At 50.1% G+C, this 25,110-nt stretch overlaps 1 protein-coding gene across 1 annotated transcript in view; it reads right to left on the bottom strand.

The window, feature by feature from the left end:
* Nucleotides 1–13,936, bottom strand: part of ACAN (aggrecan) — a gene marked incomplete at both ends in the record, with an annotated part of 35,153 nt that extends 21,217 nt beyond the window's left edge. Inside the window, 9 exons of the mRNA XM_082834060.1 lie at nucleotides 1,476–1,769; nucleotides 3,080–3,207; nucleotides 3,706–3,880; nucleotides 5,739–6,143; nucleotides 7,155–7,448; nucleotides 9,181–9,308; nucleotides 10,620–10,794; nucleotides 11,728–12,111; nucleotides 13,867–13,936. Of these exons, the coding sequence (XP_082690186.1) occupies nucleotides 1,476–1,769; nucleotides 3,080–3,207; nucleotides 3,706–3,880; nucleotides 5,739–6,143; nucleotides 7,155–7,448; nucleotides 9,181–9,308; nucleotides 10,620–10,794; nucleotides 11,728–12,111; nucleotides 13,867–13,936 (2,053 nt within the window). The remainder of the gene's footprint in view (nucleotides 1–1,475; nucleotides 1,770–3,079; nucleotides 3,208–3,705; nucleotides 3,881–5,738; nucleotides 6,144–7,154; nucleotides 7,449–9,180; nucleotides 9,309–10,619; nucleotides 10,795–11,727; nucleotides 12,112–13,866) is intronic.
* Between the last annotated feature and the right edge of the window lie 11,174 nt (nucleotides 13,937–25,110).

The following is a 25,110-nucleotide window of genomic DNA, read 5'->3' as shown; positions in this document are numbered from 1 at the left end:
TCCCACAATGGCCATGTGAAACAGGTACTATTATCTCATTTACAGATAGGGAAACTAAGGCACAGAGGTAAGTGACTTGTCCAGTGTCAGTGGCTTCTAAGTGATAGATCTAGTCTTTGGACCCAAGTATCCGGTGCCAGACTCTCTGCTCTCAAGTACTGCAATGATGCTGCTTTTCTTGGGGACAGAAATTATATTCCAAGTGTGTCTGGATCAAAATCAGGAGAGTGCTATTTAAAATGCATGAAGCCGTCCTGGCACTGATGGCTGAAGGCAGGATTCATTGACTGGGGGTAATTGTTCTGGTTTAGTGGGCTCGATTGGGAAGGAAGCCAAACTTCTTGGCAGTTATATAAGAGGCTGAGTTTACAGAGGGCTGGGCATGGATGGTGGAGATGCATGGGAGGAATTTACTGGGAGGCTAACTGGCTTGGCTTCTAATTCCCAGAGCAGGGAGAAGGGTACTGGGGCAAGAGCCTCATCAAATCCTCTGGGAGGGGACTGGCTTTCTTAGGCTGGCAGAGTGGGACTGAACTTTCTTTGAATTAGGTTTTAATAGGGGACCTGAAAGTCTGGGAAACTTTGGGGTTCTCAGGGTTTTTTTAAAATTAACTTTATTTTGAAATAATTACAGATTCATGGGCAGTTACAACTATACTGAGTTTTGATGTATAATATATTAAATATGGCACAAGCCATTACCACAATCTACATTCTAGGCAGTGCATCTAGACCCATGGACCTTGTGAGAACTCATCCAATCAGAACCCAGCAAGGCCTTGGCCATGCCCTGGCCATGCCCACTGAGTTGTTTGATGACATCACTCTCAGAACTCTGGTAACATGGCATCGAGTACCCAGCATGGGTCAATTTAAAATGTGAATTTTTGGTGCTTGGTGAAGAATAATAATTTGACTAAACTCATCACAGAAATATTTAGAAGGTGAAAATTTGACAAAGGTGTACAAATTAAAACAGTATATGAATATATATGTGTGTGTGTTATTTACTTATAATAATAAAGGTAACATTTATTGAGCACTTACTATGTCCTAGGCACTATGCCAAGCATACTGTGTGCACTACCCTTGTTAATCCTTCCAGCAACCCTTTGAGGTAGAAACTATTGTATCACTATTTTATAGATGAAGCAGAGGAACAGAGAGGTTAAGTGACTTGCACAAGGTCACATAGCTACTAAGCAGCAGAGCCATGATTAAAATTCGGGTCTGCCTGATCTAAGAGCCCAAGTTCTTACTCATTTCTCTCTGTGTGTCTCTGGGAGCATTTTAGAAGGATGTGCTTGCCTTGGGGTCAAAGTCTAGGGTCATGCTAGCTCCAGAGCTGCCCCTGCCCAGAAAAACTGCCTTTTTCCTCTTTGCTGTGATGGATGGACAGAGGTCAGGGGGGGATGAGCCGGGGGAGTCACCACCCCAGACAGAAGGGGTGCCGGAGGAGAGGTGAAGGCACATACCTCGGAAGCAGAAGGCGTGGTGCCGGGACAGCGGGTCCAGGAGGCCTGTCTGGTTGGGGTAGAGATAGACGGTTCTCACACCTGGCTTGTCCCCACCGCAGGCAGGCCTTGGGGTGACGATGGGGTAGCGGAGGCTGCCGTCAGATAGCCAGCCAGCGTAGCACTTGTCCAGGCCCTGGCTCCAGGCAGCATAGAGCTGGCCCGTGGTGGCCAGTGTGGCGTTTTGGGTTTCACAGAACTCCTGTGCTTCCTGGAAGGTGAACTGCTCCGGGCGTGTGGCGAAGAACACCTCCCCTGGGGGCAGAGGCAGATGGCAGGTGTGACCCTCCACCCTCACGGCCAGAGCAGCCTCTGCTCACCCAGGGTCAGGGCAGCTGAAGTAAGATGAGTTGGTTTCTCACCATGGGAAGAACCTTCCCGCCTTTCTGGATTCTCCAGTCACACTTAGACACCCCCTCCTCTGGCTAAGAGAAGAACTCCCTTGGGCACCCCGTGCTCCCCCTAACCACAGCACTTAGTCACTGAGCACTGAATGCTGTGGACCTGCCAACCCACCCGCCCCACTGTCATCCCCACCCTGTGAGCTCATCGAGGGCAGGAGGTGGGGCCTGTAGCCGCTGTTGGGGTTTGGGGTCCCAATACCCAGAACAATACCCGGGTCTCTGTCTGATTTGGGGGAAGGAAGTTCACATTTACTGAAAACCTGCTTATACCAGGCACTTTTCATACACGTCTTATTTAATACTCAAAAAAGTCTCTGACATAAGCATAAATCAACCACATTTTATAGATGAGGGAACTGAGGCCTAGGAGGTTAAGTAACTTGTCCAGTTCCCAAAACAAGTGAGTGGCAATGTTGAGATCTTTCCTGAATACGAGCATTTCCAAAATTGGGTTCACTGGAATGGTAATTTGGTGATTTTAATTGAAATGAAAATAAAAGAAATAAGACCAAACAAAAGGTCTGTGTTTTTTGTTTTTTTGTGGTACACGGGCCTCTCACTGTTGTGGCCCCTGCCGTCGTGGAGCACAGGCTCCGGACGTGCAGGCTCAGCGGCCATGGCTCACAGGCCCAGCCGTTGCGCAGCATGTGGGATCCTCCTGGACCGGGGCACGAACCCGTGTCCCCTGCATCGGCAAGTGGACTCTCAACCACTGTGCCACCAGGGAAGCCCCAAGGGTCTGTGTTTAACTAAGCTTGGGCGATGCTTGGTTAAGCAGAGTTAAAGAGATATTTTTTACTGCAAGACTTGTCAGAGCCTTTGATTTGTTCATAGGCATTGGAATTCTCCATGAGGCAGAAGGTGTATGTAATACTTTTTGGTATAAGTAAATTAATTCATTTATCCTTAGAACTTATTGCTTTTTCAAGAAACCAACGCTCCCCCGCAATGCTGGGGAATCCACATGAACCATCTGGGAGGGAGAGGAGGGGCCTGACCTGAGAGACCGGCTGGGAAGCCCTTCTTTCTTAAACAGGATCCTTCCCCTGCTCCCCGCCCAGGTGGAAATGGGATTAGGTGGATGGTAATTCCCTCTTCTCTGTGTCACCCCATCAGCCCCCTGCCTGTCTAGAGACCAAAATGTGAGAACGTGGTCTGTACCATCGAGTCTGTCCACGTAGCAGTAGACATCGTAGGTTTCTGATGGTGGTCGCACGCCATAGGTCCGGACCCCCGGGCTGCTGTCCTTGTCACCCACACATGGGGTCCGTGGGCTCACAATGGGGTATCTGCAGAGGAGGATGGGAAGGGCGGATGAAGGCCTGTTCCGGGGCCTGGGGATGCAGGGCCTCAGAGTGTGGATGGCAGGTCACTTGGGGACTTGGGCAGGGTGTGTCTTCTGCTGTCCAGTGGGATTCAAACCAGGAAGGAACTTCTCAGTCAGCACATTCCCTGTGTGGCTGGGGGAAGGGTCTGGGGGCCGCTGGGAGATTCCTGGCTTCAGAAGAAAGCCCACGGCATGGAAGGGCCAAGCTGGGGAAGACTGTGGGGCTTGACAAGGAGCTCTCTGTATGTCTCTTGAGGTGAAATGGCCAAGGAGTTAATGTCACCTGAGGCCCATGCCCACTGTCTCAGAATATGCCTTGATTCTGAGGGAGAAATTAAGGGATTAGCCAGAAACCACTAATTAATGGGCATGCAGTGTGGTGGGTGCCCACTCTGGCTCCCCAAGCCTGACCTCTCATGGTTGGGTTTGGGTTAAGAGGGGAACCCAGCTAGTCTGTCACCTGACGGTCTGGTCCTGCAGCCAGCCAGCGTCACACTGCTCGTAGCCTGCTTCATAGGCGGCCTGGAGCTGTTCGGGCGAGGCGATGACGGCCCCGGTGCGCAGGCAGGCCTGCTGGGCCTCCTCAAAGGTCAGCGAGTAGCGGGAGGAGCCCGGGCGGTAGTGGAACACAACTCCTGGGTGGGGAGGAGAGGGAGAGAAGGAGAAACAGGTCAGGCTCAAGGCATGGACCAGGTGCCACAATGCCAGTGACCATGGTGCCTTGTTCTCAAGGCTCTGCAGGTATGGAGGGAGCCCTGGCTCCTTGAGGAATGACCTCCCTTCACCCCCTCCTTCCTTTCCTACTCCCGATCTGATTCCTAGTCAAGCTAGTCCTCTCTGCTTGTTCAAACCACTCCTGAAAGCCACCTCCTTGAGAGAGCCTTCTAGGACTCTTCTGCCGTAAGTCTTCCCAGCCCTCCTTTCTGGACTCCCTACTCCTGGGCTGCTCATTTTTCCTATTACTCTTGAAAACAAATGCATTTTCTTTTATTGTGGAAAGAATAAACAATCATTACAGAGCATTTGGAAAATATAGAGAAGGATAAGGAAGAAATCAAACAACCACTGCATTTCTTCCACTTGGCCCAGGGTCCAGGGTTCAGGGGATGGGTGGTCCTCCTGAAAGTGGCCGCAAGAGTTTGTGTGGGTGCACCGGGTGTATTTCTGGTGAGTGAGCTCATAGCTTTTGCCAGATTCCCAAAGGGTCTGGGCTCCACACAGCTTATCCTGGAGCCCCTACTTACTCTGCCTCCCCCATTGCATTCAGCTGGACACACATTTGCTTTTGATACTCCCCTGGGTGACTGGTCAGTTTATGTCACAGCTGTGGATCCCCAATCTGAGTCTGCCCCTGTTCTTGTCCTGTTCTGGGTTAGCTGTTCATGTGTCCATTGGCACCTTCCCATGTGGTGGCCACGTGGAGACAGTGAGGGTCTCTCCAGCCCTGGGCCAACCCTGGGACTCAGCTATGGTTGGTGTTACTCCAAAACTTCTAAACAATTCTTCCTTCTCAACATACTGTATTAATCTGGGCAATTCAGGCTGAAATCTCACTTGGTGGTATCGTGGGTGTGATGGTGGACGGCAGTGTCCATTTGCCCCTCCTCCAGGAGGGGACACCACCAAGGTCCTTAAGGAGGCCACCCCACTACGTCCTTCCTGATCACAGACTTGAGTCTGGGGACCAGCTGGGCTTTATGTGATGTGACATTCCAATAATCCAGACACTTATTAAGCACCTGAAACACCATCATCCCAGAACTGGGGTGGCAAACGTTTTCTGGAAAGGGCCAGACAGAACACATTTTAGGCTTCGTGGGCTAAATGGTTTCTGCACAACTATTTAATCCTACCATGATAGCCCTAAATGGCCACAGACAACATGTTACCAAATGGGTGTGGTTTTTTTTCCAATCAAACTTTATTTGTAGACATTAAAGTTTGAATTTTATATAATTTTCATTATATGTCACAAAATATTCTTCTTCTTTTGACTTTCCCCCTCAAGTATTTAAAAAGTTTCTTAACTCTTAGTTCATGGGCCATATAAAAACAGAGGATGGGCTGGATTTGGTCCACGGGCCAGTTTGCTGACCCCTGTCCTGGAGGGTCAGTGCTGTGAGAGGCCCAGGGGTCACCCAGTGCAGCCGACCTCAAGCGGTTCTATTCTATGGAAGTGCCTGATGGGGCTAGGAGGGCCCCTGGGAAAAAGAGCCCCCATTCTCCATCACACTTCACCTCTGCCTGTTGATATATACCACCTATGACTTCATTGGAAGGAAATGCTTTGTGGCAAAAGAGCCATAGACACACAAAAGAGCGTGGGTATCACTGGTCTGGCCCATCCCCCTTGTTTCACAAATGAGGAGAGTCAAGTCTGAGAGGAGGGAGGCTTGTCCCACGTCCCAGGTTAAGCTAAAGGTATAGAAGACCCCCAGGCCAAGCTCTTTCCACCTACCCTCGATGCAGCCCCCCTGAGGGGCGGGCACTTACCCCCTGGCAGTCGTGGCTGCCCAGGGACCTCGGTTGCACCTGGGGCTGCGGTCACCTGCACAACGAGGTCCTCGCTGGTGAAGGCCGTCGGAGCGCCCAGGCCAGGTGTGGACTCCTCGGGAAAGGCCCAGGGCCGGGTAGCCTCTCCAGTCCTGTTCTCGGCCTCGGAGAAGGCGGTGGCCCCTACTTCGGGGGCAAAAGTGAAGGGCTCCTCCGGCTCCAGGGCGGTAGGGGTGATGTCAAAGACGGGTTTCACTGTGAGGATCACGCTGCCTCGGGCTTCACCCTCGGTGATGTTTCGTGGCAAAGGCAGCTCCACATCAGGCCAGGTCACCGTCTGGATGGTGATGTCCTCCTCACCACCCACCCCGAAGAAATCTTCTGGGATGTCCACAAAGTCTTCACCTGGGGCCGGGGGTTAAAGACAGGCATTAGTGCTCAGCCTGGGGCTAGCTTGGGAGAGGTGAGCAACGGATTGCCTCCTCCTCTGCTAAGGAAGGAAAGCACCTACTGTGTGCCTGGTACCTGGCTAGGCCCATTGCAGTGGTCCTCAACGATTTGAGTATTTATTATAGGGGTGCCCACGATTTCCAGACTGTAAGAGAATGCAGTCACCAGAGCACAAGACTGACCAATCAGCTCACTGCTTGTAAAGCCATCTTGTTCCAACATCCCTTCCTGATTAATGCCAGCCAGTTGTCTCCTTACCTATCTTGTGAGTATCTGTTGACCATCTGATGTTATACCTAGCCAACCAGACAATGTAAATCCGCTACAAAGAGAAATGGAAAAATCTTCCCAAGGATGCAGGGGCTCATGAAGTTGATGAAGGTGCCATGAGAGAACTGCCTGCCTCAGTCATGAACAAACGGGGGTCTGGCAGAAACAAGCCATTTAGTAATTAACAAAGAGAGCAACCATGAGGAGGCTAGAACTTCAAACAGGGAGGTAGGAATATTGAAAGGTTAAGAGAAGTTTTGGGGGAAATTCTAATTATTTTTGCACAAGTAACCCTCTTCATGTAAGATCAGGCTGTGGAAGTTAAACATGAAATGAGCTATGTTGTTGTGCTAGCACCAGTTTTGTCATAAAATTTACTCAACTCCAAATTATTCATTGTTTTTTTTCCCCTCCAATAATTAGCACTTAATTGTAAGTATAACCTAGACTGTGTAAAATATAAGATAAAAACATTTTTTAAAGTTTTAGTTTTAAGGCTGGGTACACTGCAGCCTTCAGTGCTTCTACCTTAGCTCCCCTAGGAACCCGTGAAAATAGAGGGTGCTAAGACAAGGGGTTCAGGTACCCAGTGGTCCTTTGGAGGGGGTAGAAACCAGCCCCCCACTCTAAGATCTCATCCTCTGGGCCCGAATTTCGGTGGCACGATCCCCTTTCCAGCCTCCAGCCCAAGCCCACCTGTGTAGCAGATGGCGTCGTAGCGGGATGAGGGGTCGGGGTATCCCGTCTGGTTGGCGTGCAGGTAGACAGTCCTCACGCCCAAGAGGTTGCCCCCGCAGTTGGGCCGGGCCTTGGAGATGGGGTAGCGCACGCTGCGGTCGGCCAGCCAGCCGGCGCTGCACATGTCCATGCCACTCTGCCAGGCCAGGTAGAGCTGGCCCGTGGTGGCCAGCCGGGCGCCCAGCCGCCGGCACTCATTGGCTGCCTCCTGGAAGGTGAACTTCTCCGGGGATGTTGCATAAAAGACCTCGCCTGCGAAAGACACATCCGGCAGGGTGAGGCGCTCCCTCCCACGCCTGCCCCATGTCCCCAGGGAGATCCATGTGGTTCCTTGGGTTTGGCCTCTAACTTCTCAAAGCCCTGCTCCCACATGTCTGTATTTCAGATCCTGCCCTCCACTTCCTATGGGCTTTTGGGTGGGGTGATGTCAGTTTCCTAAAACAGGGACCAATAAAGAAGCTGCCAGAAAGACAAAGAAGTGAGGAAAGGGCAGAGCAAATGTGAGGCCCGGGAGGAAACTCCTGCCGGAAAGCATCTTCGCCCACACTTTTCTATGGAACTTCCTACCACCGGGGCATCTCTCCTATGAGTCAAGCATTGCCCACTGGAACAATCCTTTTTTTAAACTGATTTTTTAAAAAATATTTATTTATTCAGCTGCGTCAGGTCTTAGTTGCGGCACATGGGATCTTTGTTGAGGCATGTGGGATCTAGTTCCCTGACCGGGGATCGAACCCACAGCTCCTGCATTGGAGTGCAGAGTCTTAACCACTGGGCCACCAGGGAAGTTGCTGGAGCACTCCTTTTTACAATTCCACATTCTGATGGGAAAAGCAGGCATCAGACTTTGACCCTAATAGCAGTGTTTCCCAAATTGGGGTCTCTAGGCCCCGAAGTGTCCATAAGGTCAATGGTGGGGGCCTGTGGGCTCTTTTTACTGTTTTTGAAAACCTAACAAGGTTGTGCTGCAGGGAGGGATAGGGTGGTGGGCATCGCTCCCGGGGGTTGTTCTGTCTGTCCCTGCTCAGTGGCAGCTCTGGTTGGCCCTAATCAGTGTCTTTAATTAGCCCAAAGTGGGAACACAAACATTCGTTACTTAATCTACCAGCTTGGGCCCTGGGGTGAGAATGAGGAAAGGGGTCACGGTGGTGAGGAAGCTGGGGACGTTCCCTGCCTCACAGTGGGCCAGGTTGTCAGCCCTTCTCCTGCTTGGGTGCAGCCGTGATCTCGGGGTAGGGGTGGAGGTGCAGAGTTTGCAATGTCAAAATGTGTGAATGAGTGCTGATGGGGGAAGGGGTGTCATCCACTTGCCTGGGTAACTTGCTCAGCTCTGACTGTGACAAAACTTAACTCCCCTTACAAACCAGAGGAAGACTATAGGTTCCTTCTCGCTGCCCCTGGTGCTCTCCAGAATTAGCCCATTGGGGTGGCCTGGATAGGGCTGGGGGCTGGCAGCACAAAAGCTGAGAGAGGGTGGCTGGGAGGCCAGCTCTCCTGGGAATGACATTTCTGATAGGCTCTCCCTGGAGTGGCCTGGGTGGGAGGGGGTCCTTTGTGAGGGTGACAAGGCTGAGCTGGGCTTTAATTGTGCAGTGGAGCTTGGGACAGCGATGGGCTGGTCAAGCAGCAGGGGTCCTGGCTGGGAGGAACAGTCACAGGTGAGAGACCAGCTATAAATATTCTTGGGCCCAGTGATGGCCCAGTTTGCAGGTAACTCGGGCCATTGAGGCCCTCTCTCAACGTGGAGAGTGAGGGGGCCAGACCCTTCCTTCCTTAACTCTTCCCTCCCCGACCCATGCTGGGCATGATGAGGCTGGGGGCCAGGGAGGGGGGCGGGGCAGGGGCGGGGAGGAACGGGGTGTTGAGGGTGTGATGTCCTGGGTCAATGCCCTGCCCAGGAGGAGGCCCCTGTGATCCTGAGGGTCAGCAGGATGAAGGGATTGGGGAGTCGGCTCTTGGGAGGTCGGGGGGGGGGTGGCCTCACCCTCCATCTCCTCTGCGAAGCAGTACACGTCATAGGTTTCATTGGTGTCACGGATGCCGTAGGTTCTTACACCGGGAAATTCATCCTTGTCCCCATAGCAGGCTTCCCTTGGAGTGTGGATAGGGTACCTACCAGGAACCCAAAGTAGGGATGTGACAGTCAGGGGATGGAGGGGGCCAGTGGCCCGTGCCCTTGTATCCTCCTCCCTTGTGGGAGGAAACGGTGACTTACTGATGTGTTTGCTGAGATCTGCCTAGATCTGTGGGCTACTTGTTTCTACAGCTTTTTCCCCAGCTTTATTAAGATATGTTTTCACCGTTACTGGTGATTAAAGGCGGACCCCTTTACTGAATATTTATTGGTACCAAACATGTTCTATCAGGAGCTTGCAAATCTTTTCTGTAAAAGGGCACATAGTAAATATTTTAGGTCTTACAGGCCATAGGGTCTTCATTGTGACCTTGCCATTGTAGTGTGAATGAAGCAACCACAGACAAAATAACAGGAGTGGCTGTGTTCCCATAAAACTTTGTTTACAGAAACAAGGGGTGGGTTGGATTTGACCCATGAGCTGTAGTTTGCTGACCCTTGCTCTGTAACATTTGAGTCTCACATCAACCAAATGAGGTGCTATTACAACTCTATTTTAAACTGGAAGAAACTGGGGCCCAGAGATGTTAAGCAATTTGTTCCAGGTCACACAGCTTCCAGGTGTCAGAGTTGGGATTTGAGCCCAGCTCTTTCTGAGGCTGAGGTGTGGGCTCTTGCACTATGCTAGGCTGTTGTCTTATCTTGCTTTTAAAAAAAATGGCTAATGGGTTTTGTGTCCTAAGATCTTTTGCCTACCCCAAGATTACAAAGGTATTTCCCTTTGTTTTCTTCTTGTGGCTTTGTGGCTCTGGCTTTTGCATTTAGAGCTCTGATCCATCCCCAAAGAATTGTCTCATCTTGCTTTTACAGGCTTGATCACACAACTGCAGTCCCTTGAAGGCAGGGCTCTGACTGTCCTGCTGCGCAACCTATTCCTCAGCAGCTGTGCTCAGGGAAAAATGCATCAAGAGGCTTAATTTATATATGCCTTGCCTTATTAAAGACAAACTGAATGTAAAGTGGTTTACAAAAATGTATAAACAACAAAGTTTTAAAAAGATATAAGTGAAGAAATCATGGCAAAGGGAAAAATAAGTAGGAAAAATAATCATGTGTAATTTGCATGGAGAAAATGCTCATGTAGCGCAAAGTTGCTGGTGGCCACTCACTCCACCGCAGGACAGAAGACCAAGGATTTGGGACAGGTCATCGGGGCCTGACCTAGAACTGGTCAAGGCATCCCTTCAGCCCCAGCTGAGGTTGGGCTCTGTGTCTGGCCGGCACCAGCTCAGTACTGTTCAACGTTCCGCCCATCACCCACCCTACTCCTATGGTAGCCTGGGGCTCACCTGACAGTCTGGTCTGCCAGCCAGCCGGCGTCGCACTGGTGGAAGCCGTCCTCATAGGCGGCCTGCAGCTGCTCGGGCGTGGCGATGATGGCGCTGTTCTGCAGGCAGGCTCGCTGCGCCCTGTCGAAGTCCAGGGTGTAGCGTGTGGAGATGGCTCTGTAATGGAACACGATGCCTGCAAGACACGAGACGGCAAGAGAGCAGGTCAGGCACAGCCTCCCGTCACCCAGGCCCTTGCAGAATTAGGGCAGGAGTCAAGGGGATGTAGAGACATCTGGTCGGGCCCCTAGCTGATGGGTGGCTCCTGTCTCCACATTTGCATGTGGTCCTTCTGCCTTTCCTGGAACACCTCCGGTAATGGGGAGCTCACTACCTCACAAGGCATCTTTTTGGAAACCTGTGATAATTCTGATAATCAGAAAGTTCTTTGACTTGAACTAAAATCTGCCTCCTTATAATTTTTCTTGTCATTCCAGGTCCCTATATTTGCTTTGCAGAAAGAGACACTTAGAGCTCCATGCACCCTCAGCCCAGGGTCATCCTAGTGGGAATCCTGTTTAAGGCACAGGCAGGAGTGGACCGTCTTTGGCAGAGTCACGCAGCGGAAAAAATCTGGTGCTGACTGAAGTCCTAGAGCCAACCAAGGACAACCATATTCCTTGGTCCATCGAAAGCAAGGGAACCAGGGTGTCCTCATCCCTTTCTTTGGCTTCTGGAACTGGAGATGGGGGAGGGAAAAGACACCTGGGTAGAGAGTCAGGAGACTGCTCTGGCTCACTTCCAGGGAAACTTCATTCAGGCAAGTCACTTAACCTCAGTTTGCTTGTCTGTAAAATGGGGATGATCACAAGGCAACCGAATCACAGGATTGATGGGAAGAATAGACTGTCATTTTCATGCGACTGTGGCCCTGAAGAATTTAATTCATTTAAATTCCAGAGAGAGTGATGTTACCAGCTCTGTGTTAGAAGTTAAGTAACTTGACTGAGGTGCAAACCGTCAGGGGGAGGAGCTGGGATTTGAAAGCCAGACAGCCTGGCCCGAGAGAGGATGCCATTCTGGTTCTTCCTGCAGGTGAAGCAGGGCCCCTGTGGGAGGAGGCTCTCACCTTTCACCACGACCTCCACGGTGGCCTTGCTGTCCTCGATGCCGTGCATCACCTCGCAGCGATAGATCCCAGAGTCATTGGAGCGCAGGTTCTGGATTTCCAGGGTGGCGTCGCTGGGGATGGCCGGGTAGTTGGGCAGCGTGACCCTGTCTCGGTAGGCACTGTTAACCCGCACCTGCCCTTCAGTCGCCACCAGCAGCACCAGCTCCTTCTCCTTGGAAATGCAGCTCCACTTGATTCTTGGGGCGAGGGGGGCGGTGGAGGGGGCGGTGGTCACGGGGTGCATGGGGTCGATGAAGTAGCAGGGGATGGTGAGGGAGCTCCCCAGGAGGGCCCGCAGCGGGGACGGTTCAGGGATGCTGACACTCAGCGAGTTGTCAGGGTCTGTGCGGGAGACACGGGGGTGGGAGACAGACCTGTTAGTGCCCAGAGAGGACCACCCAGCCTCCCTGTCAGTGCTTCTGGAAATGACAAAGTCCCACGAGTGTGCTGGTGTCTATCCTGCGCCATACGGAATTCCCTTTCCAGAGCAGCTTTCTCAAGACCTCTGGTCTCTGTGCCTCAAGCAGGAACTATGGAGCCAGAAAGGGCTGCAGAGGAGGGCAGGGGAAGCTTCAGAGGGGAGACCACTTCTCTGTTTCTGAAACTGGGGTACCCAAAGTGATGCCAAGCCATAGGATAAACAGAACCCATCTTCCTGGAGTGACAGCTTGACTCAAAAATTGGCAAAAAATTATCTGGAGATAGAAAAAATTATTATAGGGAGGAAAAAATATCCATACAACTTTTTAAGCTAAGATATAAAAATATCAAATACTTAAGGAGTATAGCGAGGCCTGCTATAAGGAGGTCTGCTTCAGGCTCCATCCTGACCTTGCAGAAGGATGAATCATTCTCTTCTGCTGTTGGGGGATCGGGAGCCTAGCTGGAGAAGCATCAGAGAGGATCAGACATTTAAGTCTGCAAAGGGTCAGACTGGGGTGGGGTGGGATATGATTAGACTCCACAGAAACACATGGAGAGCATTGATAGGGAAGATGCAGCGTGTCTGCCAAATCCTGTTAGAAGTCAAAGATCTTCCTGGAATTGGCAGGAAGGTGCCTTTGAAAAAATAGCACCTTTCATGGAGATTCATACACTTATTGAATCTTTTTTTTCCAGGAGAACCTAGAGGTTGAAAATAAAAATGTTTCAGGTATTTGTGGGTGGCAGATACATAACAAGGCAGGGAAAGGGGAGCCAGGAATGTTTGGGGTGAACTCTAACCTTTTGATGTCTTGGCCGGTCACCACCAGGCCCTTCACAGAAACCTCCCTCTGATACTCAACCCTAGCACGTGACACAGTGTGGTTTTAGTGGTGGTGGTTGTCTGGGGACAGCTGGAAGTGACAGCAGCGCCTGGTTCTACAGTTTTGAAAGCTCTCAACCAACCCTCGTGAACTGGGTGGGCTGTGTGGGCAAACCACCCCAGGTTATAGCCAGGGGTCCCAGAGCAAGAGTACAGATGGAGACCCATGGACCATATGTCTAAATATTTAAAAGCTATAAATCAAGCCAACAGATTGTTAAGTAAAACATGTTCTATCTTCTTATTTGACAGTGATTCTTTTCAAAATGAAAAGCCGGATTCAAATTTAGAATTCTTGGATTCCTTAGAGTTTTGCATTGAGATGTGTTGGCTAAGCTGGAGGAGGGGAAATCAGGGCCCCTTCTCTTCCCACCACAGCTCTGCACTTTGAGGGGTCTGTGTGTACCCCAGTCCTCACATCCCAGCCCTGTCTACACTCAAACAGCCACCTCTTCACCTCTCAGACTGGAGGCGTGGTTCCTCCATGGGAGGATGGACCCAGAGGAACGAACCATGCAGCCCTGGAAGTGACTTGGGTCCAGCTGGACAGGGAATTCTGGGCGTTCTGGGTACCCAGAGGGAGCACAGATCTGAGCGGACACATCTCACTGGCCCTACAGATTCCTCATTCTTTAGGGAGCTTTGGGGCTGGAGGAGGATAAGAGGGGCCTCTAGGGTGATGGCCCAGAGTAAGCACCAGGGCTGGCAGGACTAGGTTCGGTTCCCCCATCCCCAGGGTCCAGTCCTCAGTGCCTGCTGGGGAGATGAGACATGAGTGGGAATGTCCTCACCTGAAACTTCTACTGAGATGGCTGCTGCGATGACTCTCAGAGTCAGAAACACGAAGAGTAAAGTGGTCATAGTTCACCTGGAAGAGAGGAGTTATTCGGAGGTTCAGATACAGTGAGGTTGAGGGTCATGTGTCGCATGACAAGTGTGATAAAGTCCTGGCCTGTGGATCTGAAATTGCATCGGGATAAGGAGGCTATACTGTATAAGCACAGGGAACTCTGCTCAGTACTCTGTAATGACCTATATGGGAAAAGAATCTAAAAAAAGAGTGGATATATGTATACGTATAACTGATTCACTTTGCTGTACAGCAGAAACTAACGCAACATTGTAAATCAACTATACTCCAATAAAAATGAAAAAAAAAAAAAAAGGTAAGGAAGCTGCCTGTGACTCGAGAGATATCTTCTCCAAGAATCCCCTCCTCACAAAACCTTCACGGATTTCTCAGTTTAATTACCGGTGTGAGGCTGGAAACCTCCTCCTACCTTTTCTAGGGAACCTCTCATCTTCTGACCAACAAAGGCTCATCCTAAAGGATCCCTGCAATGGTTGATTTTATGTCAACTTGACTGGGCTCCAATATTTGGTCAAATGTTATTCTGGGTGGGTTTATGAGAGTGTTTTGGGATGAGATTAACATTTTTTTAAAAAGATTTTTCGTTTTTTTTGATGTGGACCATTTTTTAGTCTTTACTGAATTTGTTACAATATTGCTTCTGCTTTTTATGTTTTGGTTTTTTGGCTGTGAGGCATGTGGGATCTTAGCTCCCCAACTGGGGATCGAACCCACACCCCTGCATTGGAAGGCGAAGTCTTAACCACTGGACTGCGAGGGAAGTCTCAAGGATGAGATTAACTTTTAAATTGGCAGATTGAGTAGAGCAGATTGCCCAGCAAATGGGGGTGAGCCTCACCCAATCAGTTGAAGGCCTGAGTCAAACAAAATGGCTGAACCTCCCCCGAATAAGAGATAATTTCTCCTGCCTGATGACCTTCAAACTGCCTTCAGACTCGAACTGAAACATTGGTTCTTCCTGGGTCTCAAGGCTTCAGACTCAGGCTGGAACAACACCCTAGCTCTCCTGGGTCTCTAACTTGCCAAAAACCTCAGTAATCACGTGAGCCAATTCCTTAGAATAAATCTCTTTCTATATGTATACACACATCCAAATGGTTCTATCTCTCTGGAGAACCCTGACTAACACAATTCCCCAAGCCCAGAAAAGTGACATGAGTTACCCAACCTCCCTGACGAAATCTGGACCTGCCACCAATTTCAAATTCAGGAATCTTGTGCGTTTTAGGATGGAGGATGCTCCAAGATTTGGGGCACAATTCAGGGGCCTGGTTCAAGTCAGGGGAAGGATGCTCACCCAGAGAGCTCTGTGGGATGGACAGGTTAATAATTTAGGAGAGAAATGAGAGCCCAGGATCCCTGGAGCCCTGTTGCTGGCCCAAACAATGATTTCATGTGAATTAGAGAAACAAACTTTCCTTATTGCCATCTGCTGGAAAACGGTCACGCTAAGTATACTAATCTTTGAAGGGCAACCCCTGCATTACTGGGATCCTGACTCCAAGTGGGCGAGTGCAGTTAGACCCCAAGAAAACCCATCTGAAGTTCCAAGAGATCAACCAGAGCGGTGGTTCTCAGCTTTGGCTGCACGTTGAGATCACCTGGGCTTCAGCCTGGTTCTCGGGCGTTTTAAAATCTCCCCAGAAGGTTCTAACGTGCAGCCAGGATGTGGGCAGTCACACTGCTGACACCTGTGACTCGCAACCCATGACACGTGCCCGAGGATGTTTACTGAGCTGTTCTGTTGGATGGACCTGCATTGGCACCTTCCATACCCTCCTCTCAGTCTGTGAGCGTTTAGTCTTGGTTTAATGAGTGTTTGTATGCTCCGCCGGAAGGAGGGAGGAAGCCTGGAACTAAAGACAAGAAGGGAGCTTTCAGAGGCTGAGAGTAATGCCCAACTGAGGCTGCGGCCAGTGTCCCTGACCTTGACTCTGTCAGCGTCTGATGGCCCAGCAGGCGTCGCTATTGGCTCAGTCACCATCAGCTGGGGCCGGATGGATGTGAGGATGAGGGCCTCCCGTGGTCCCCATCTCTGGAATCTGTGCGGGAGGGGCGGGCAGGGCCCAGGACTCTAGGGACCCTCTTGGGTGACCCCAGTCTGTCATTTGAGTGATCTTTCCACTGCTATCCTTCATTCATTCCACATACATTGGGCACCTGAGGGATGAAGGGCCATCTGTACGGGTGCTGCTGGGGCCCCAGAGATGGAGCCATGAGGCACAAAATGAGTGGGAAGTCTGGGAAATCCCAAAGGCTTAAGAAGCAGCTCCTTGCTTCTCCTCAGGGATGTTTCTCCTTAGAGGCTGTCTTCAAAAAGAAAAATCTCTGGGGCTCCAGGTTCTGGCTCTCTCAGGTCCACTGTGATCCGTCATGGCCAAGAAATATTCCCCCGGAGGCTAAAACGGTCAGGTGTCTCCTCCACTGTGAGGAGGGGGCTAGGCTTGCGGGCCCCCCTCTTCCCAGAGCCTCAGGGAAACCGTGTCCAGACACAAGGCCGCCTGTTCTTCTTCCCTCAGGAACACCCTTCACGGAGAAGTTCTGTGTATGTTTTCGGAGTTGTGCTTCTTTTCTCACTCTCTGAACAAGCCTGACATTGTCCGGGAGGCAATGGTTCTCTGTGGGGCTTGGGCCCGCTCTGTTTTTCTCCCTGGCCTCGGCCAGGAATGAAAAGGGCAGGGAGTGGGCATGGGGGAGGCGGGGTGTGGGCAGAGAAACTAATTTTATTTCTTCTTCTTTTTTTTTAAGACAAACTTTGGGATAGAAATATCGCAATAAATATGCTCTTGTGTTTGCGTGTGTTTTCTCAGCTGTAAAGAAAATAGGGAGAAATTCCATTCTGTCTGGGTTCCAAGTGTCTCCAGGACTCACTGAGCCTTTATGTGATGAGATGGACTTTGCCAGTGCGTCAACAGGGAGGCCTTTCTCCATGGGAGGCAGAGTTAGTTGTGGCGAGGGGATTGGGTAGCTGGGACTGAGGAAGGGGTAAGGGGGCATCTGAAATGGAGGGAAAGAGGAGCCTGGAGAGTGGGAAGTGGATGCTGGGTGAAGGCAGGGGTGTGTGAGTGGAGCTTCTGTGGGAGCCATGTGTGTGAGGTTGGGTTCATCATCAAGGAATCGGCTTTTTTAGGAGAGAATTATTAGGAGGCTTGATGGGAGAAAGTAAGCTTGCTAGTGCTTTGAACCTGAGCTGAGGCTTCGTGTGTGCATGTGTGTGTGTGTGTGTGTGTGTGTGTGTGTGTGTGTGTGAGAGAGAGAGAGAGAGAGAGAGAGAGACCCATAGCTGAACACAGGAAAACCCACCTCCTCTTCAGCTAGACTCTGTCCCATGGTTGCCAACCCCGCTGGGCCTTTGACCTTTATTCCATCAGATTATGGGATTGAATGGGCAGCTTGCCTGCTTGCCCTGAATTCCTATTCCAGCAACGTGCAGTGGAGACCCCCAGACCTGGGTCCCAGTCCTGGCTCGGCCACCTCCTGCTCTAATAACACAGGACCCACCTCCACCGCTGTTTCAGAGACCGAGTAGGATAAGGTGCCAGGCAGGCCCTGCTTCTGGAGGGCGGGGGCTTTGTCTCTGGCTTGGTACCCAGCCCAGGGTCTGGCACTCAGCAGGCATCCACCAGCGCCACTCTCTTCCCACCTCCCTGGCATCAGGCCTGGGTGAGCCCCTCAGAACGTGGGGACTGGAGAGCGTTTAGCGGTTACAGGGTGGCTTCTTGCCCTGGGATGAGGGTTGGACTAGATGACTTTCTATAAAGAATAAAACTGCGTTTGCTTCAAAAACAACATCACCACCCTACCAAACTTTGGAAAATAAGAAACTAGAGAAAATAAATCACCATAATCCTCGATCCTAATCCAACCATTATTCGTGTTTTGATAGTTTTCCTTCTGGTCTTTTTCCTTAGGCATCTACTTGCTTTTCATGGAGTTGTAATCTTTTTGCATCCTATTTGCTTCTTCCACATAGCACGATGGACCAAATGACTGCTTTTGGTTCCTTCAGAACTGATGGCTTTGGGGTTTTACAATCATGACCTCACTGCCGGAAATCCTTTCTATGTGGCCGGGACAGGTGGTCTTCAGCCCCTAATCGAACAGGAAGTGCTCACTCCTTCACGGGGTGACCCACCCATGGCTGGACAGCTCCAATTGTGCTCAATATATTTCAAGACGGAGTCAAGGTGACCCACCCCTATTACAATTTCCACCCATGAGTTCTCCCCTCAGGGACCACACTAAACAAGCCCACTCCTCCTTTATGGGATTCATGCCAGATCTTCAGGGGTCTAATCTGCTCTCCCATCTGCTGTTCTCCTATGGAGACATTCCTAGTCCCTTCAAATGTTCCTCATGTGGCTTCTCCTCCCTCCCTGGAGCCACAGAAGGTCAAAGCTGGGATAGACTTTAGTGAACATCAAGTCCAACTCTTCCATTTTACAGGTGAAGAAACCGAGGCCAAAGGAGGTAAGTGATTTGCTCAAGGCCACACAGTAAGTTGGAGATGGAGCCAGGACCAGCGTTCTGGTCCCGAGTTCTCAGGACTGGCTGTCTTAATGCCAGGTTTGTGAGCTCCACAAGGCGGCGACTGTGTCTGCTTGTTCCTCACTGTCTCCCTGGCCCCCAGCAGAGTATCCAGCAGAGAGAGAGGGCAATTAGGAAATATCTACCAAATGACTGAATGAACAAATGGAGGCCCAAGAACCTTAGAAGTCACCTCCTTCAACCCCAGGCCTCTGAGGGAGGAGGCTTGGGCTGGAGGCCCACATTTGTTGAGCACCCATGAGGGACACAGCCCTTTGAGGTAGACTATTTTGCAGTCAATAAATCTCAGCTAGAGACATATATTGCTTGCTTGTGATGCGCACAGCAGTAATGATTAATGCTAGTGCATCAGTACAGTGTGTGACAGTGTGTGACTTTGGGAAGGTCATAGTCCAGGTGCAGCCCAGGAGTGTGACCCCCCCAGGGTCTTCCCTTCCCAGGGCTCCAGGGAGAGCCAGTGCTTGAAATTGGTCACGATGGGAGTATTTACACCATGGAAATCAGGAAACACTACAAACAAGGCCTTTTCTTTTTCTTCTTTCCTTTTCTGAGAGTGGGCTTACCAGCACACTCCTGGAAGTTACTAACACTAAATAAAGAAGGCAGCCGGCAGAAGGGTAATGAGCACTTCTCCTTTTCTAATGAAGCCTTATTCGTCCTTCGTTTTGCTGTCCTGCATGAGTTCTGAAGCTGACCCTGAAACCAAGGCCAGTTTGCCAGCCTGAGGGCCGGGTGGGGTCACAGTCATCTCCATGTCATATTCCCAGGCCCAGCCTGACAGCCACATTAGTGTGGACTCAGCAAATGTTTGCTGGTTAAGTGAATGTATTCACTCCCCCTTCCCTGACCCTGCAGGGCCCCTGTGTCCTCCGTGAAGCCTCATCAGGCCCTGCCCCTCAGTTCTGCTCTCCCAACTGTGACTGCTTGTACAGCCACTTTGGCACTTATTTTTCTCTATTGTTTTACATATGTTAGCTTGGCCTCATCATGCAGACTGTGACCTCCTTAAAGTTAAAATCAAGCCTTAACTGAAAAAAAAAAAGTCCTCCTGTGTTAATTCACACAGTGCGGGTCGGGTGGGGAGTGGGTTGGGGGTCGGGAACAACAAAAAATGGTATTTGACACCTACTTGTTAAACGAATGGGTGGATGCTGGAATTTAGTAGACTAGTTGACCAGTAAGATTTGTCAGTACCCAAGAAGCTCTGTGTCTGTGACTTAAGTCCTGAGGAGAGATTCAAGAGGAGCAAGGTCAGCCATTCCCCTAGCCACCAGCCTCCAGCACATCATTTATTTGCAGGCTAACTTCCCAGTGGTGCCTCTTCTCTTACCACTCATGGATCCATGCATACAAGTTGTGGCGTATGCACTTGAGATTGGAGTTTTAAACCCAGCATAGGGGAAGTGGTAGGGCTCCCACACCAAGGACACATCTGGCCAGAGTGACCCCGGCTGCAGCTGCTAATTTTCCACATATTCTAAATAGACATGGTTGGGGGTGGTGTGCAAAAGGGGAGCCAGGAAACTGATTCCAGGAGAACTTATACAAGCCCTCAGTTTTCCTAACTGCAAACTGGAATCAGAATGCAAGCTTCACCCCAGGAACACTGTGAAGGTAATTTTCATGGATGCTAATACTGTTTTTGTATTTCCTTCTCTTTCTCTTCTCTCCCTTTTCCGTATTCTCTCTCCATCTATATCTTTTTCCATATAGTTGATTTCCTTATTCCTATTGTGTTACTTGCTTGGTCTTCACCAAAGCATAGTAAATTCTGCAAATGTTTTCCTGCTTTCTGGGCAATTAAGTGGGTCCTCTGAAAAAGGCTGCTGGCAGTGGGTGGGGGGCTGTAGATCGACCTTTCAAGCCCATAGTTTTGTCTAGGATTGGCCTCAAGCAGCACTGTGCTTAGACAGAAGGGCACAATGAGGTGAGGAGGAAGGTTTTCCTCTGAGTTGCTTATAGCCTAGCGGATGGAGACAAACCTATACCCAGAGATAGCAGACATCAGTAAGTGGGCGCTGGATCCTAACCTTGACCCTGCCTAGAATGACTGTATGACCCCGAGCGTCAGTTTTTCCATCACTGACATTGGGCAGAGTGGGAAAATTGGCCCTGGAGTTCTCTGAGATTCTAAATGCCAGCTCCACACAGTTCAGAAGAGAGACTCATTTGATATGGGGTCAGAGTGAGTCACATCTCACAGTCACATCACAGCCTCCCCCATGGTTAAGAACCAGATCATCTGTTACTTGCCCCTGCACCAAGAACAGCATTATCTGGGAAAGTTCAAGCCCACTTGGAAAGATGTCCCTTGTGCCCTCAATGTGCTGGGGAAGAAGTGAGGGGCAGCAGGATGCAAAGAGGGGAGCTGTGAGGTTGTGGGGGTCCTGCCTAAGTCTCAGAGGAATTAGGGGAGGTTCTAAGGAGAGGAGCAAGGCTCAAGTGGTGGAATTGGGAGAAAAAATAAAGAAATCAAGAAATGACACAGGTCCATACCTGGTATCTCTGCAAATGTGGCCATGGGCTTATCTCCCAGCAGTGCCCTTGGCTTGGGTCTGGCCCTGCACTTTCCCATCCTTCCTTTTGCTCACACAGTTTGTTCTTTCCAGAAGACTCTACATCTGTAGAACAGCTCTACATCTGACCTAATCATAGCCTTCTCTGAACGCAGTGCAAATACTACCTCCTGGGAACTTCCAGGTACCCTGGCCTGAAACCATCTCCTTTCCGCCCATGTTCTTATCATTCCTTGTTGTTACCGTCAATTAATTAACGAATACATCCCAGCTTGTGACTTCTTTCCCACCGCTGGTTTAAACTACCAGGCCAAGCACTTATGGGGGTGTGTGGGTGGCTGGGTGGCTAGGTGGAATGGCTTGGGTGGAGGGCAGGGCTGTGTAGTGAGAAGATGGCTGTGGAGTCACAGAGATGCTGTTAACTCGCAGTCCTGATACTTATATGGGAACATAAAATCTTGGCCCAATTATTTAACCTCTTGAAGGATCGGTTTCCTTACTTCTAAAGTGCTGATCAAATAGGATCTATCGCATAGGGCTTTCGTGGGGATTAAATGAGAGACACTGTGTGGCTCTCAGTAAATTTTGTCTCCTTTCCTAAGTCTTGTCCAACTGAATCCTCCCTCACTGAGGAGGGAGAAGAGAACAGCTGCATCATGTACACCCATCACGGCATTCAGTCTAGCATAGACGCCCTGAGCACCTGCCGTGGTCGCCGAGGACAGGGCTCTGCAGGTAGTAGCTCCACAACCAACACGTGCTGACTTGATAAGAAGTTACACCCAAATACAGTTTGTGCCTCGATCTAATTTAAATGATGCCCCATGAGGATGGTCTTTTGATCTGCAATGATAACAAACCATGGGACCCCCTCCCCCACCAACTTGGTTAACCTAGGCTCATTCCTGCATTCGCACCAAGCCTGGGCACAGGATGTGGGTTCAAGTAAAATTCTGGACTGTAAGTAAGATCCTAATGCTGCTGGGGTCGTATCCAGTGACACAAGACCTGTCACTCTCAGAGCTTCTCCGTGTTCACTGACTGAGGGCAGCCCTCCCGGTTCCACCCTCCAGCAACAGTGAGTATCTTACAGTCAGAATCAGCTTATACAGTGGTTTCAGGGACCATCTGAAGACTACCTTTATGAAGGGCTTACTATGTGCCAGGAACTATACTCTGATCATGATGGTACATAACGCCATGCTTAAAAAAACCTTTCAAAGATTGGTTTTGTTATCCTCACTTTACAGATTGTGAGATGACTGCTCAGAGAGGTTAAGCAACTTGCCAAAAGTCACACAGATAGTAAGTGGCTGAACTTGGCTTGGAACCCATGTCTTATGGCTATAAATTCCATGTTTCTTCTCAACGTTCCCAGCCCCTCTACATTCATTAGTTTTACTCATTCATTCCACTCTTCAGTCAACAAACATATTTAAATTAAGGGGAAGATAGGGGATGTTCTCATTGAATTTCAGATCCAGAGGGTTTTAGGGATTGGTAGAGCGTAAAATGAGTCCCTAATTAGTTCATCAGAGGGAAATCCACATTTACTCCAGCTCTGCCCAGGACTACAGAGCACCTGGAATATGGGCAGGGCTGGGGGGATCTTGACAAAGATTAACACAGGGTCCAATCTGGAGAAGATGAATTCCCAAGTGAGAGTCCTGACCCACTCTTGGACCTTCCATCAGCAGGGAGGTCCCCAGCCAGAGCTCCGAGTCCTGTCTTTCCCTCTGTGCCTAGAAGTCCAATGGAGGAATGGCCCCTGCAGCCCAACATGGCAGCTCTTCGCCAAAGTCCTTCAGGCAAATTGCCTGAGGGGGTCCAAAAAAAGATGGCCACTGCACAAATCCAATTCTGCTCTGCTGGGCTGCAGGCAGCCCTTGTTAACTTCTTTCCAGGGGTCTTCAGGGCTGGTTTTTAAAAGAGCTCCAATCAAGTCATTCTTGATTGAATGCGCCATGTCTCAGCCAGTGTCTGCAAAGGCATGAACATCACTTGCTCATGAATAATTGGCCTCCTATCAGTCAACTCACCAGAAAAGTCAGTAGAGCCCTCCCTTGGGCTGGGTGTTCTGGACCTTTCTAATGTCCAACCCTGCCACGTGAGGACCCTTGCCTCCACCAGCTAGAAGAACTGGCCAACTCCTTGCAGGGAGAGGCGACTCAAGGGAAGGAAGCCCTTTCTGAATTTCAGCTTCAGACATCAGCCCAATGAGCTATTTCTGCCAACGTCAATCTGTGGCCAAACTCCCTGTCCTTACCAGGGGCCAGGAGGATGCTGGTCCCACAACAAAAACAGCACTGGCCTTGGTTTGCTGAAGGTCTATGTAGGTTTGAAGGTAAAGGCCCTCCCTGCGGAGGTGGGTGATGTGCACAATGGGAAATTGGAAGGAGTAGACCCTGGTTCAGGGCACAGAGCACATAAAAGACTTTAGAAAACATCAATTTCTCCTCTCTCTGGCCTTTCTGTCGTGATTCCCTTCACCCACCAATAAAGGTCCTTGCTAGTAATAACTGACCTGGATCTATTGTGACAAGATATATTCTGTTCTTCATCTTCTCTCTGGGGTCTACTTTAAACCCCATGCAATTTCCTCAAATGGCCTCTTCTCAGTTTCCAGGGAGACAATATGGTTTGGGAGAAGGTGGGTACCTTAAAAATACAACCTGAATTCATACTGTTGAATCATCACTTGCTATCTGAGTGAGCTTGGGGAAGTCTCTTGGCAGCTCTGGCCAGAATATCCATGAATGAGGCCTCTGGAAATGGCTAATTTCCAGTTAGGAGGAGAGGCAGGGAATGATGATTCCCATGACAAATTGCTCTAAACTTCTAATTTCCTTTAAATTATCAAACAGAAGTCTTTATGTCCCCTGAGTAGTCTGGTCCTGTCGGGTGGTGTGGCAGGAGGAGATAGAGGAAGGGAGCTTGTATCACACTGGAACCTTGAATGAGTCAGGGATGCTGAGCTCAGGTCAGGAGGGACAGCTAAAGCAAAAGGGATCTTGGCCTGGGCTTCTCTGGTGGCGCAGTGGTTGAGAGTCTGCCTGCCGACGCAGGGGACACGGGTTCGTGCCCCGGTCTGGGAAGATCCCACATGCCGCGGAGCGGCTGGACCCGTGAGCCATGGCCACTGAGCCTGTGCGTCCAGAGCCTGTGCTCCGCAATGGGATAGGCCACAATGGTGAGAGGCCCGCGTACCGCAAAAAAAAAAAAAAAAAAAAAAAAAGGGATCTTGGACTATATTTCATGGCAGAACAGGACGAATGTCCTTAGAATGAAGTCCAGCCTGTCCCCATGGCCTGTAAATATCCTACATGATATGCCCTCGCTCCTGCACACACCTCATCCTACCTCTATTCCCAGCCACATTCTAGCCGTTTCTTCTTTTTTCTTTTTTTTTGCCGTACGCGGGCCTCTCACTGTTGTGGCCTCTCCCGTTGCGGAGAACAGACTCCGGACGCGCAGGCTCAGCGGCCATGGCTCACGGGCCCAGCGCATGTGGGATCTTCTCGGATCGGGGCACGAACCCGTGTCCCCTGCATCGTAAGGCGGACTCTCAACCACTGCGCCACCAGGGAAGCCCCTAGCTGTTTCTTGAACATAAAAACTTGTTTCCCTCTAAGGGCTTTTGTACCTGCACTTCCTTCTTCCTGGTACACTTTTCTGGATCTTTCCCTAGTTGGCCACTCTTCATCATTTCAGCCTCAGTTCAAAGGTCCCTTCCCTGACCACCTTGTTCCCTCACCCCTACCCAGTGCCTCCCTATCATGTCACCCTATTACTGTTTATTTATATCATTATCATTATTAGAAATTATTGCCATTTTCTGTTTGTTTGTTTATTGTTTGTTTCCCCTCCTAGAATATACACTCCATGAGGGCAGGGACTTTTGTCTGCTTCACTTACTACTCTACACACTTCAGGTGCCTGGAACAGTGCCTGTCACATAGCAGGTGTTCAACAAATATTTGCTGAATAAATGAATGAATGGTGCTTCATGAATGGGCAATGTTCTTTCTGGATTAAGTTCTGGAATGGAAGGAGTGTTAAGCTTAAGACTGATCATAACTGTTGCAAGTGATTTCAAAGCA

Source organism: Leucopleurus acutus, assembly GCF_964270905.1.
Source record: "Leucopleurus acutus genome assembly, chromosome: 1".
Taxonomy (NCBI): Eukaryota; Metazoa; Chordata; class Mammalia; order Artiodactyla; family Delphinidae; genus Leucopleurus; species Leucopleurus acutus.
This window is presented reverse-complemented; position numbering and strand designations above follow the sequence as displayed.